This window comes from Oryctolagus cuniculus, chromosome 5 (genome assembly GCF_964237555.1).
Source record: "Oryctolagus cuniculus chromosome 5, mOryCun1.1, whole genome shotgun sequence".
NCBI classification, from domain to species: domain Eukaryota; kingdom Metazoa; phylum Chordata; class Mammalia; order Lagomorpha; family Leporidae; genus Oryctolagus; species Oryctolagus cuniculus.
Window position 1 is genome coordinate 38,942,613 of NC_091436.1, and position 12,810 is coordinate 38,955,422.

The 12,810-nt window shown below is 42.5% G+C and overlaps 1 protein-coding gene across 1 annotated transcript in view; it reads left to right on the forward strand.

Annotated features, from left to right (window-relative positions):
* SAMD3 (sterile alpha motif domain containing 3) overlaps positions 1–12,810 on the forward strand; it is a 52,714-nt gene that overhangs the window by 15,363 nt on the left and 24,541 nt on the right. Inside the window, exons 4-5 of the mRNA XM_008263665.4 lie at positions 11,573–11,758; positions 11,980–12,064. Of these exons, the coding sequence (XP_008261887.2) occupies positions 11,573–11,758; positions 11,980–12,064 (271 nt within the window). The remainder of the gene's footprint in view (positions 1–11,572; positions 11,759–11,979; positions 12,065–12,810) is intronic.

Below are 12,810 nucleotides of genomic sequence, written 5' to 3' on the forward strand. Positions count from 1 at the left end.
TATCTTTCTCTCTCAAACATTCCTAAAGCTTTCTACAACATTACGGCACAAATTGCTCCACTCAACAGAGACCCAGCAAAATCAAAACTGATAAGGATCTGAGATACAGTTGAGTGCCCACGGGGCCAGTGCTGCAATAGGCTATGTTGGGGATTCAGATGAGGAAGACAGCTAAAGGCCAAGAGAGTGACAGGGGAGATTCGACCCAAGGGAGGGCTTAAGGTAAGCTTAGGAGAATGGGGGAAACTTAGGACATTTCAGATGAGAGAAACAAGTGCTGACACATGCATAATGTGCTCTGGAAATTTAGTGAGCCTTGTCACTTTTTATTAACTTAGCATTTTAGGAAAATTTTATTTATTTATTTTTAGTGATTTGAAAAAGAGAGGGACAGGGAAAGGGAGGGAGAGACACTGAGAGACAGAGAGAGAGACTGCTGGTTTACTCCCAAATGCTGGCACTGGCCAGGGCTAGTCCAGGCCAAAGCTGGAGCCCCAGAAGTCAATCTGGGTCTCCCACAGAGAAGGCAGGGACCCAGCTGCTTGAACATTACCTACTGCCTCCCAGATGCATTTCAGCAGGAAACTAGAATTGCTAGAGGAGTTTTGGCTCACACCAGGCTCTCCAGTATGGGGTGTGGACATTCTAATAACGTCTTAGTTGCTAAGCCAAACTGCCATCCCACGGTTTGTATCTTGACTGAGCCTAAAAATTCACCCTGTACAGGGGTTGATAATAAGATTATGTAGAAAACAGGATCATATATTTTTAAGAATTTTTATTTGTTTGAAAGCAGATAGCGATAGAGGGAGGGAGAGACACAGATCTCCCACCCACTGTTTTACTCCTTAAATGACCATAATAAGAAGTGCTGGGCTCTAGGGCTAAGCCAGGAGCTGGGAACTCAACCTGGGTCTCCCATGGGGGTGGCAGGGACCCAAGTTCTTGAGCTATAATTTGCTGCCTCCCAGACTGTGCAGGGAGCTGGAATGGAGAACAGAGGCAAGACTTCAACCCACATGGCAGTTTAACCACTTGTGTCAAATGCCCCCCGCATCAGATCATATTATTGATTGTTCTGGTTATTAAATATGAGGGATTCAAATTAGAGGCATTAAGGAGATACACACCATTGATTTTTTTTTTTTTTTGGTAATAGAATCTGAAATTCCCATTACCTGTTTAATTTATGGAAATGAGTAAAGAGGGAATGATAAAATTCACTGAACTTGAAAGTCAAAAATTTCAACCAAGTAGAAAAAGAAGCAATGGTTATGGACTTTTTAGACTATCCTAATTCATAAAAAAAAAAAAAAAAAAAAAAAAAAAAAAAAAAAAAAAAACCACTGAAGCTGGGCTGGTGTTTTGGCATAGCAGCAAAGCCACCACCTATGATGCCTGTGATGCCAGCATTCCATATAGGCACCTATTCATGTCCCGCTGCTCCACTTTGAATCCGGCTCCCTGCTAATGTGCCTGAGAAAAGCAGCATGAGATGACTCAGGTGTTTGGGCCCCTGCACACATGTGGGATACCTGGAAGAATCTCCTTGATCCTGGCTCCTGGCTCCTGGCTTCTGGCTTCCACCAGGTCCAGTCCCTGCCATAGCAGCCATTTGAGGAGTGAACCAGAGGATGGGAGATCCCCCCCCCGCTCTGTTTCCCCATCTTCCTCTTTCAAATAAATAAAATATTTCTTTTAAAAAAAAGAAAAGAAAAAATCCACTGAAGCTTTCTCATTTGGAGGTGCAAGTGTTTACTTTCTCCCTAAAGCAATATCACCCAGTCTCCTAGGGATAAAGTAACAGCCAATCCTCAATAGCTCCAAATGGAGTCTGAATGCAGAGAACAGATTCAGGATTTCCTTCCAGATGCATTTTCGCATCTAAAAATGTTAGCAAATCATAGTTATTTTCTTCTTCCCAGGGAACTACAGAGATGACAAAGAATAGACCTAACTCAGAAATAGGAAGCAGTAACTACTTTCAGGGGGACCAGATATGGAAGATACTGTTGGCCGGAGATTAACAGAGTACACTGGACCCCCGATGCTCAGCCTATCGTGTTCACTGCATGTTATCAGATTGCTGGGGACAGAAGAACCTTGAATCACCTCTGTCACTCAATGTATGACTTACATTGTTAGGAAACAGAAAGATTATCATGCTTCAAGCAGTTGGAAAAAGGATGAAATTTTGCATGTGAATTACAAAAGACGCATGTCAAGTGTGGTCAGCTATTGCATGTTTTCCCCTATACTCACTCTATAAACCATGAGGCTTTTATATTTGAAGTAATGTTTCTATTTTGATGTCTAGTGCACTTTTAGTACCTGAAATGTGTTTAAAGCCAGTAACAGAACTGGTAAAAGTCTATATAAATGCTGGATTTTTTAGATATTTGGGCTACAAATGACTCATACATGAGGTTTATCAATATTAAATCATGTGAGCCTTGGGACTAGCCTTGTGGTGTATTGGGTTAAGTTACCAACTTGAGATACCATTGTCCCATATTGGAGTGCTGGTTGAAGTCTTGACCTCCAGCTTCCTGCTAATGCACCTGGGAAGGCAGCAGAAGATGGCCCAAGTACCTGGGTCCCTGCCACCCATGTGACAGACTCCAGTGGAGTTCCCGACTTTGGCCTGGCACATCTGTGCCTGTTGTGACCATCTGGGGAGTGAACCAGCAGATTGAAGATCTCTCTCTGTCTCTCTGTATGTGTGTACATGCACATGTGTGTGTCTCCCTGTCTCTCTTTCTCTTTTACTCTGCGTTAAATAAAAGTCACGTGAACCCTGAGATAGCTCACCTGCCTATATAGACTCTAATCCTGGAGTAAATAAAAGACATTCAGTGAGAAATCCTTCAGAATAAATTCCTTCAGAAAGGAGTTTACATGATAGTGCAGCTAGCTATTCCTCAAATCAGAACAAAATTTACTATGTGATCAGGACAAATGTAGGAGGCCAACAATAGCCAAATACCTTTGAGACAGCCTTCTTTACCAGCTCTTTATGGTCTCTGTAATTCTTATGTGTCTTCTACGGAGACAGTATCTATGGCTTCATTTTATCATCATCACAGGGTTACTTAATCCCAGAAAGAGCTTCTCTGTAGGAATCTAAGATGCTATAGATATTACTCTGAAAAACATTGTTCAGGGACAGCACTGTGCTATAGAAAGATAAGCCTCCACCTGCAGTGCTGGCATCCCATATGGGTACAAGTTCAGGTCCTGGTTGTTCCACTTCTGATCCAGCTCCCTGCTGGTGCGCCTCAGAAAGCACTGGAAGATGGCTCAAGTTCTTAGGCCCCTGCACCTATGTAGGAGACCCTGATAAAGTTCCTAACTCCTGGCTTCGGGCTAGTCCAGCCCCAGCCACTGCAGCCATTTGGGGAGTGAACCAATGGATGTAAGATCTCTCTGTCTCTCTCTCTCTCCCCTTCTCTCTCTGTATCTGCCTTTCAAATAAATAAATCTTTCAAAAAAACTGACAGCATTCTCACCCTGTCCAGACTTCACGGTAGCTAGTTCTAAGTTGGTATAGCTTGATGTAGGGACTCAACTGGACCAAGTAATCATGGACCCAGAACTTGAGTTCCTTCTTTCTCTAGAGCATAGTTACTGTGGAACTAAGACCTGCCTATTCTCCTGGGACCCTGTTCTATGTCTTGGGTCAAAGAGTAGCCTGGAAAACCCTATTTAGTATATTCTCATATTAATTTTTAAAAATATTCTAAATTTATATTTTATTCTTTTGAATAATATCTGTTTCACATCTAAAAATGTTAAAATTTTCAATCATTTTAGACATTCTAGCATATTTACCTTTAAGTCACTAAACATATGGATTACTTTAAAATCCTTGCCAACATCTGGATCATCTCAACATCACATTATTGATTATCTTTACCCTTTTTTTTAAGTTTTATTTATTTGAAAGACAGAGTTACAGAGAGAGAGGTCTTCCAACTGCTGGTTCATTCCCTAGATGGCCACAACGGCCGGAGCTGTAACCATCCAAAGCCAGGAGCCAAGAGCTTCTTCAGGGTCTCCCACATGGGTGCAGGGGCCCAAGTCCTTGGGCCATCTTCTACTGCATTCCCAGGCCAGAGAGCTGAATTGGAAGAGGAGCTGCCAGGACTAGAACCAGCACCCATATGGGATGCAGGCACATAAGGCCAGAGCTTTAACTCGCTGCACCACAGTGCTGGCCCCTTTCTTTACTCTTAAGAATAGGTTACATTTTTCCATTTTTTTAAAATTACCAAATTTGGGATTGTATACTAGTCATTGTAAATATTACAATGTGGAGATACTTCAATCTGTTATATGAACCCAAAGAATGTTGATTGTTAGTCTTAGCAAGCAACAAAATTTGTTGAACTCAAATGGAAAACTGTTTCAGTTTAGTTTTTTTTTTAATCTTTAGTTGGGTTGCATACAAATGGGATTCAAGATAATCCAGAATTTAAACAGTTTATACATAGAATTTAGAGTTTCTCATCATAAGCTCTTCTCTTCTGGGATTTTGTCCTTTTCCACTGATGTGACTTCCCCAAACTCTATCTGCTGGCTTTGTAGTCCAGAAGAATTTCAGGTTTTCTATTAGAGTAGCACTTCCTATGACCTGTTGTCAGGCTAAAAGCTGCCAAAAGAGAAATTTGCCTATTGCCCAATATCTTCCTCTTTTTCCAAGTGTAGATTGCCGTTTAAAAATATTTGATTTTTTCACTATCCAATGTTTTTTATTTTTTGTTTTCTGTATTTTGTCTAATGTTTGTAGGGTGGCTGGTGTAGTGGGAGCTTGTTAGGCCATTCCAGAAGTAGAACTCTGCCAGTAGACTACTGAAGTATCCACATTTGAGTGGCAAAGGCTTGTATTATTATGGCAGATGAAACATGGAGAGAAGATGACAAATACAAGAGATAAAAGGTAGAGGAATTGTTAATAATACCTTCAAGTGAGAGATGAATGTTAAAAGGATGCTAAGGTGTTCAGGTTTAGTTTCTAAGAGAAAGAGACAGTAAAAGCAAGAAAATTGGAATGCTGTGTTAGCTCAGATTGTATATTAGTCAACTTTTCATCACTGAAACAAAATACCCAAAGCAAGCTACTGATGAATGAAGAATGTCTGTTTTTTTCTCATAGTTTTGAGGCTCACAGCTCAAGACCCTTGGCCCATTGGCTTGACAGGGCTGGCAGGGTCCCAGGTAATTGTAAAGCATCAATCACATGGCAAGAGGTGCACAGAGGGAGACAGGATCCCCTGATGAGCCAAGGAACAGAGAGAGTGCCTCGGACCAATTTGGCTTTTGTAACCAACCCTTTCACGAGAACTATCTTAGGAGGGCACACCTTCCAGTGACCTAAGGACCTCCCACTAGGCCCATGTGCTTGACACCAAATTAGATTTAAGCTTCTATCCACTTTGTACCATCAATTTGTGACTGTGGGATTTAACCATCTGTATGAGTTCAGGAGCCATGTCCTATTCAACATACCACAGACTGAGCAGCTGACACAACAGAAATTTATTTGCTTTCTGTTCTAGAGGCTGGAGGCACAAGACCAAGGTGCTGACTGCTTTGGTTTCTGGCAAGGGCTCCACTTGGCGGCTTGCAGATGGTCACCTTCCCCTCACTTGGCACAGAGAGCTTGCTGGTGCCTCTGCTTATACACATTATAATTCTGTCATCTTAGGGCCCTTGCTATATAGTATCACTTACCTTGGGTTACTCCCAAATACAGTCACATTGGGGACCTAGGGTTTCAACATACAAAACTTGAGACAATATAATTCAGCCTGTAGCAAATAAGAATCTAGTTATTTTAAAAAATATTATTTTGGGACCGGCACTGTGGTGTAGCAGGTAAAGCCATCACCTGCAGTGCTGGTATTCTATATATGGTTGCCAGTTTGAGTCCAAGCTGCTCCACTTCTGATCCAGCTCTCTGCTATGGCCTGGGAAAGCCGTACAAGATGGGCCAAGTCCTTGGGCTCCTACACCCATATGGGAGACCTGGAAGAAGCTCCAGGATCCTGGCTTTGGATCACCTAGCTTCAGCTATCATAGCCATCTGAGTGAATCAGCAGATGGAAGACTTCTCTCTCTCTTTGCCTCTGCCTCTGCCTCTGCCTCTATAACCCTGCCTTTCAAATAAAATAAATTTTTTAAAGTATTTTTAAAAATCTATTCTAAATGATTATTTTGAACATGTTGAGTACATGATGAGCATGTAAAAGTTGTTAGATATCTTGGATGGAGCATGGAAAATTGATTATGGATTGTAGGTGTATGATCCATCCACACAGCGTTCAAAGCAGAGGCTGAGGGGTTGGATGAGTTCTCTGAGAGAGAAAGCATAGATCAGTACAGATGAGGCAAGGGGGGAAGGTCCAAGCCATGTGTAAACAGAAGATGGAGGGGGAATAAACAAGCTGCCAGAGAGAGAGAGAGAGAGAGAGAGAGAGAGAGAAGAAAATAAAACACTGTCACAAAAGAAAAGGAAGAAAAGAAGGTTGTGAAGAAGCAGTCAACAGAATGAATGGATTGAAAAGATCTTGGAAAAGACCATCGCTAAAAGGCCCTCAGCTGACTTTCGAGGGAGCAATCTCAATGAAGGGACTAGAAAGAGACCAAGATGAAAAACATTGTGGAAAAGCCAAATGGGGGTAAAGAGAGGGGCACATTTGGAGTTTAATGGGGGCTTATATTACCAGAGTGATGAGTGTGCTAAGAAGGCATTGAAACACCCAGAACTTCTCCCAGGGAAAATTGAATTCAGCCCTTCCAGAACTGCTCTTGCCAGTGGACCCTACTCATTTTTCCAGAAAAATCTTTGTGCATCGACTGCAAAGCAATATTGTATGTACTGGAGATCAAGAAAATAGGTCTTGCCCTCACGTAGCATCTATGTTTCTTCTGTTTCCTACCAACCTCAACTCCTGTTCTTCAGGTGTGTTCAGATTTTCCCTTAGCAAGCAGGCCCTCAAGTGGACCTGTTCTTTAACAGGGCTCTCTTCCTTACCATGCACGAGCTGTCTCAGATCTACTGTTTTCTACTTAGGAGTGGAAGAGTTAAACAATCGTGTACTCTTATTAAAGTTAGACAAAATTGGCACATACTGAAAGGGAGCAGTGTTCTAACAAGACAGGAGAAGGATTGGTAAATAGCTGAGGTGATGGATATGTTAGCTAGCTTGATTTAATAATTCAGTATTTTGTACATATTGTATCACTGTGTACCCCATACATATTTACAGTTATACTTTTTTAGTAATCAATAAAAATTTTTAAAAAGTCAATAGAGCCAATTTCAAATGTTTCAGGTTAGCTTTATTGTAAGTTGTATTTTATTATCAATACAGACTTTTTTAAAAAAAGACTTATTTATTCATTTGAAAGGCAGAGTTTCAGAGAGGCAGAGACAGAGAGAGAGAGAGAGGTCTTCCATCCGCTGGTTCACTCCCCAGATGGCTGCAATGGCTGGAGCTGTGCTGATCCACAGCCAGGAGCCAGGAGCTTCTGGGTCTCCCATGCAGGTGCAGGGGCCCAAAGACTTGGGCCATCTTCTACTGCTTAAACAGACCACAGCAGAGAGCTGGAATGGAAGAGGAGCAGCTGAGTCTTGAACTGGCGCCCATATGGGATGCCAGCACTGCAGGCTGTGGCTTTACCTACTACATCACAGTGCGGGCCCCCATATAGACTCTGTTCCTCATATGAACTGGACGTTCCATTTACCAGTGGATGTTGCTTCCGTTAGCTGGGGTCAGTCCTTGGCAGTCACATGTTTTAAAAGCTTTCTAGTTGCACCCAGAATTGAGATCCACTGACGTGGAGATTTGTTGTTTTGTAGCGGTGATTTTACTGAAGAGGCCTGGCTCAGAGGTGGAAGCAGAAAGGCTAATGTCCTCTGAATTTCAGAGTGCTTTCAGTTCTCCACACTTCCACAGGTGTTCTGTCCAGCTCTTGCTTACTAAAACATTAAGACAAATTTTCAAATCCATTAGAAGAGTTTTAAAATCCAATGCAAATATAAATTTGCAAGTGGGAAATGGTTGTGCCTGCAGTTGTCTGCTCCCAAATTATAATGTATTTTTAATTTTTTTTTTTTTTTTTTTTTGGACAGGCAGAGTGGATAGTCTTCCTTTTGCCATTGGTTCACCCTCCAATGGCCGCCGCGGCTGGCGCGTTGCGGCCGGCGCACCGCGCTGATCCAAAGCCAGGAGCCAGGTGCTTCTCCTGGTCTCCCATGCGGGTGCAGGGCCCAAGGACTTGGGCCATCCTCCACTGCACTCCCGGGCCATAGCAGAGAGTTGGCCTGGAAGAGGCGCAACCAGGACAGAATCCGGCGCCCTGACCAGGACTAGAACCCGGTGTGCCGGCGCCACAAGGCGGAGGATTAGCCTATTGAGCCACGGCGCGTGCTGTATTTTTAACTTTTGATGACTCATCTTTTTTGTGTAATACTTGTTATGACTTGTATTAATCAGGATAATTTGGATTTAGTCACTTCTACAATGTATTGTTTAGTGTAAAGAAAGGAAAATTTGATGCTGCTGATTTTGTCTAGTACTCTATTTTGGAGAAGGACGGACAATCTTTGCTGGATCCTGCATGGATCTGACTGTACTCTGCATGTTTGGTAGAAATAATGCCCTTCATCATGCTCTCTACACTTACAAAGAAAAGACAAGACATACAGAAAAAATAGGTAGAACAAGAAGGCGGAAGTTGTACCAAGCCCTATTTGGAACCTTAGAATATTGAAGTTATTCACTGGTGTGCTACTAAGTGAGAACAATCTCAAAATCCTGAAGGGGGCATGTAGCTAATTTAGCTACTTGAAACTCACCAAGGAAAAGAAGATTGAGGCTAAAATACAAGGAAAACAAGCTTAACTTCTGTGTAATTATACCACCTTTAAAAAACATGAGCAATAAACCGCCATTACTTTATCACTCTTGGTCTTAATAAAGAAGAAATAATGTGGCCTTGGGAGAAAGAACAAGATAATAGAATGTGAAAGGAAACAGGAATTGCAGAAGAGTAATAGGCATATAGTAACCCCCAATAAATATTGGTTGAAGGAATGAATAGATGACACAAGAAGAAACACACTGGAAAACAGTTGGAGCTGAGGCAGAAATTCACATCCGAGAATCTCTGTTGCTGCATTGAATCAAATATTAAATTGTCAGTGTGCTTATTTTAGCCCTGCCGTTTTTCCACCAGTGATGGAGTGCCTGTTAAAGCAGCACTGGAGATAGGAAGGAGAAGGAACCCGGATTACTGAATACCGAGAGGAGCTACTTAGGGAGGAAAGTCTCTTCAAACTCCTGATTTTAGAGGTTCACAGGCCTCCAGATCAAGCAGCTGCATTACTCTGGTGTCTGATGAGGGTGGTAGATGATTAAATGTAGGAGGCAGGAAGATCACATAGTTGGCCAGCAACAAAGAGAAACAGGGAGCACACCGGTCCTCCGTGTCCATGTGGCCTTGTTTATGCAACCATGGTCAGTCAGCCCTAGGGCACCACCCCAGCATTCAATCTGGTCACTTCCTAAAGGCCCCACCTTCAGATACCAGAACGGGATCAAGCCTCTATCCTTCATTATCAATTCATTACCCATTAACATAAGACTTCGAGGGCCAAGGCCCTGACACATGACCCTTTGGGGAACACCTACACTACTCTCCGAATCAGAGCAGAGCCTGTCATACAGAGAGACAGGCATGCTAACTCCTGCTTGCTTTATTCCTCGTGTTCCAGTGGAGCTCAGGCATTCTTACAAAGTGTGACCCAAATTTCCAAAGGAAGCTTGACTTTCAAAACTCATCTAAAGTTGTTTTTGGACCACTAAGATACTCTGGTTGTGCCAGAAAATTAACCTATTTCAGCTAATTTAGGAAACCTCCCTGTTGTCTCTACTTGGCTTGCTTCTGTTCCTTTACTTCCATCCCATTCAATCCTATTAGTGAAATGGATTGAAAGTTACCTAGTCCCTTTAATTAACTGTTGCTTTGAAATTTTATTATAGATTCTTTTTATACACTCAATGATGAGTCACTAACATTTTAAAGTGATTCCGCTACTTAATTTTTAAACACTTTTATTGACTTTCAATTTACAAAGATTCACCTACTTAAACTATATAGCTCAGCTGGCACCGCAGCTCAATAGGCTAATCCTCCACCTAGTGGCGCCAGCACACCGGGTTCTAGTCCCGGTCGGGGCGCCGGATTCTGTCCTGGTTGCCCCTCTTCCAGGCCAGCTCTCTGCTGTGACCCGGGAGTGCAGTGGAGGATGGCCCAAGTGCTTGGGCCCTGCACCCCATGGGAGACCAGGAGAGGCACCTGGCTCCTGGCTTCGGATCAGCGCGATGCGTCGGCCGCAGCACACCAGCCGCGGCGGCCATTGGAGGGTGAACCAATGGCAAAGGAAGACCTTTCTCTCTGTCTCTCTCTCTCTCTCACTGTCCACTCTGCCTGTAAAAAAAAAAAAATAATAATAAAAATAAACTATATAGCTCGGTTAATTTTAGCAAATTTAAATGATTGTGTACCCATTGTCATCATCCATCAGCCCTGGACAACCACTGTGTCTGCTTTCTGTAAATGTTTTCTGTAGTCTTTGTAGAAACTTCATCTAAATGGAATCACAATATCTGATGTTTATTTTTAATATAGAAACAAATTTCATCTTGATAAAATAATTGAAGACCAACTAAATTAGGTGAATGTTGTGTTTCTGTACAAACAGCATTAGAGTAAGTTAAAATTTTCTTAACCAGGTGCTAAGATTTTAGTATATACCTCATTTGCTTCACTGAATTGTAGTTTATCATTTTGGTTTTGCAAGATATCTTGTTCAGGCCTGCACTGTGGCATAGCAGGTAAAGCCACTGCCTGCAGTGCAGGCATCCCATATGGACGACAGTTTGAGTCCCAGCTGCTCCACTTCCAATCCAGCTTCCTGTTATGGCCTGGGAAAGCCATAGAAAATGGCACAAATGCTTGGGCCCCTGCACCCACATGGAAATCCTGGAAGAAGCTCCAGGTTCCTGGCTTTAGATTGGCACGGCGCCAAGTGTTGCAGCCATTTGGGGAGTGACCCAGCGTACGGAAGACCTCTCTCTCTCTGACTGCCTCTCCCTCTGCCTCTCTGTAACTCTTTCAAATAAGTAAATAAATCTTTTAAAAAAAGATACCTTGTTCAGTTTTGAGCTATACATTAAGTATAATTTCTCTGAGATGCATAGATTAATATTCTTTCTATCTTCAGGCTTTATTCTAAAGTTTATATTATTATGACATCACCTGCTGCACCCCTGTGCCAAAGTGCAAGCATTTATTGAGTTCAAAGAGAAAGAAAACAGAGATACTTAATGAGCCTCCAAACATTTGTGAATAGGTAAATGGATGAAAGATAGATTGATCATTTCTGTATATTTAGGTCTTAGAAAAGTAGCCTCTATCAGAAGTCCTCATGGGGTAGAAAATTAATAAACTGTGTATTATTTAAGTAGAATTTCACTCTTTGTCCTTTTTCATTTAACAGAAGAAATGTGAAACATGTTCTAGCCAGGAATAAACCATTGCAGTGGACAAACTCCTATGTCTTACCTGAGTTTCCCTATGATGTCAAATGTATGTTGGCAGAGCAGAAGTGTCCCGACCACAGCATGAGAATAAGGATGATCGAGTTCCTCCAGGCTGACATGACAAAGTATCTGGAAGGCTCCCTGTGAGTAATCCCAGGGCCCCTGGCTGCTTCCAGAGAGGGGCTTTTCAAAGCAGAGTAGAATTTATTTGTAACCAACTATGTTCCGATTTCGGATGACCTATTGGATGCAAGCCCAACATTGCTTAGTATTTGATTGTCTGTTGTATGGAGAGATCTGAAGAAAGTGAGTGTGACTTAGAGCCACCCTGCAATGAAATATGCCCTCTTTGTTTCGGTGACAGGTACCCTACCACCCAGCAGTACAATGATGTGGTCAGTGCCCTGCTGCAAGCCCACCCTTTCCTGGATGACAGTGGCTGTGGCTTTGTAAGTGACCATGTGATGTGAGCCTGTCAATCTCAGCCTGTCTTAAAATGATAGTATTGTTTTGCCCAGCAATTTTGGGCTTCAACCTTCTTGCCTTAGTCTGTCTCTTTTCTGTTTCTCTCTCTTGGTCTGTCAGTATATCTGGGTCTATGTGTTTCTCTCTATTTCTCTCATTCTTTATCTCTGTGGTTCTCTGATTTCTTTAGTTTCTCTGGCGATATCTGTCTCTTTGTCAGCTTTTTGCCTTTGCTTTGATAGCCTCCTTTCCCCTTTTAAATGCCTTCTCTTCTCTCTGGATGGAGTCCTTGGTCTCTGTCACCATCTTGGTGTCCCTCTCTCAAAGCTGTTGGGAAGCCCCTGTGCGTGTTTAGGAAGGCTCTAAGATGTGATATATAGAAAGGCAAGCCATGACTCACTTGCACTGCTGTCATTGTCCCAGTGTCTCTTGCCTTCTGATTGGAGCCACTGGGGACGTCGTCTGGGTATGAAGCTTTGGCCTTCTGCCTCACCTGGTCCTCTCACATCACTGCTGTCCTGATAAAAATGGACCCAAAGGATGTTCTGGGCAGCAACTCTGACCTCTGGATGCACATTAGGAGCCTCAGGATTCCACTTTAATGATCTGAGGATGAGGCCTAACAGTAATATTTTGAAAAAAATCTACAAATAATTCTAATGAACAGTCGAAAAAATTGAGTACCACTGTTCCAGAAGTTTTAGCGAAAACTTTACTCTTTGGGCCTGCT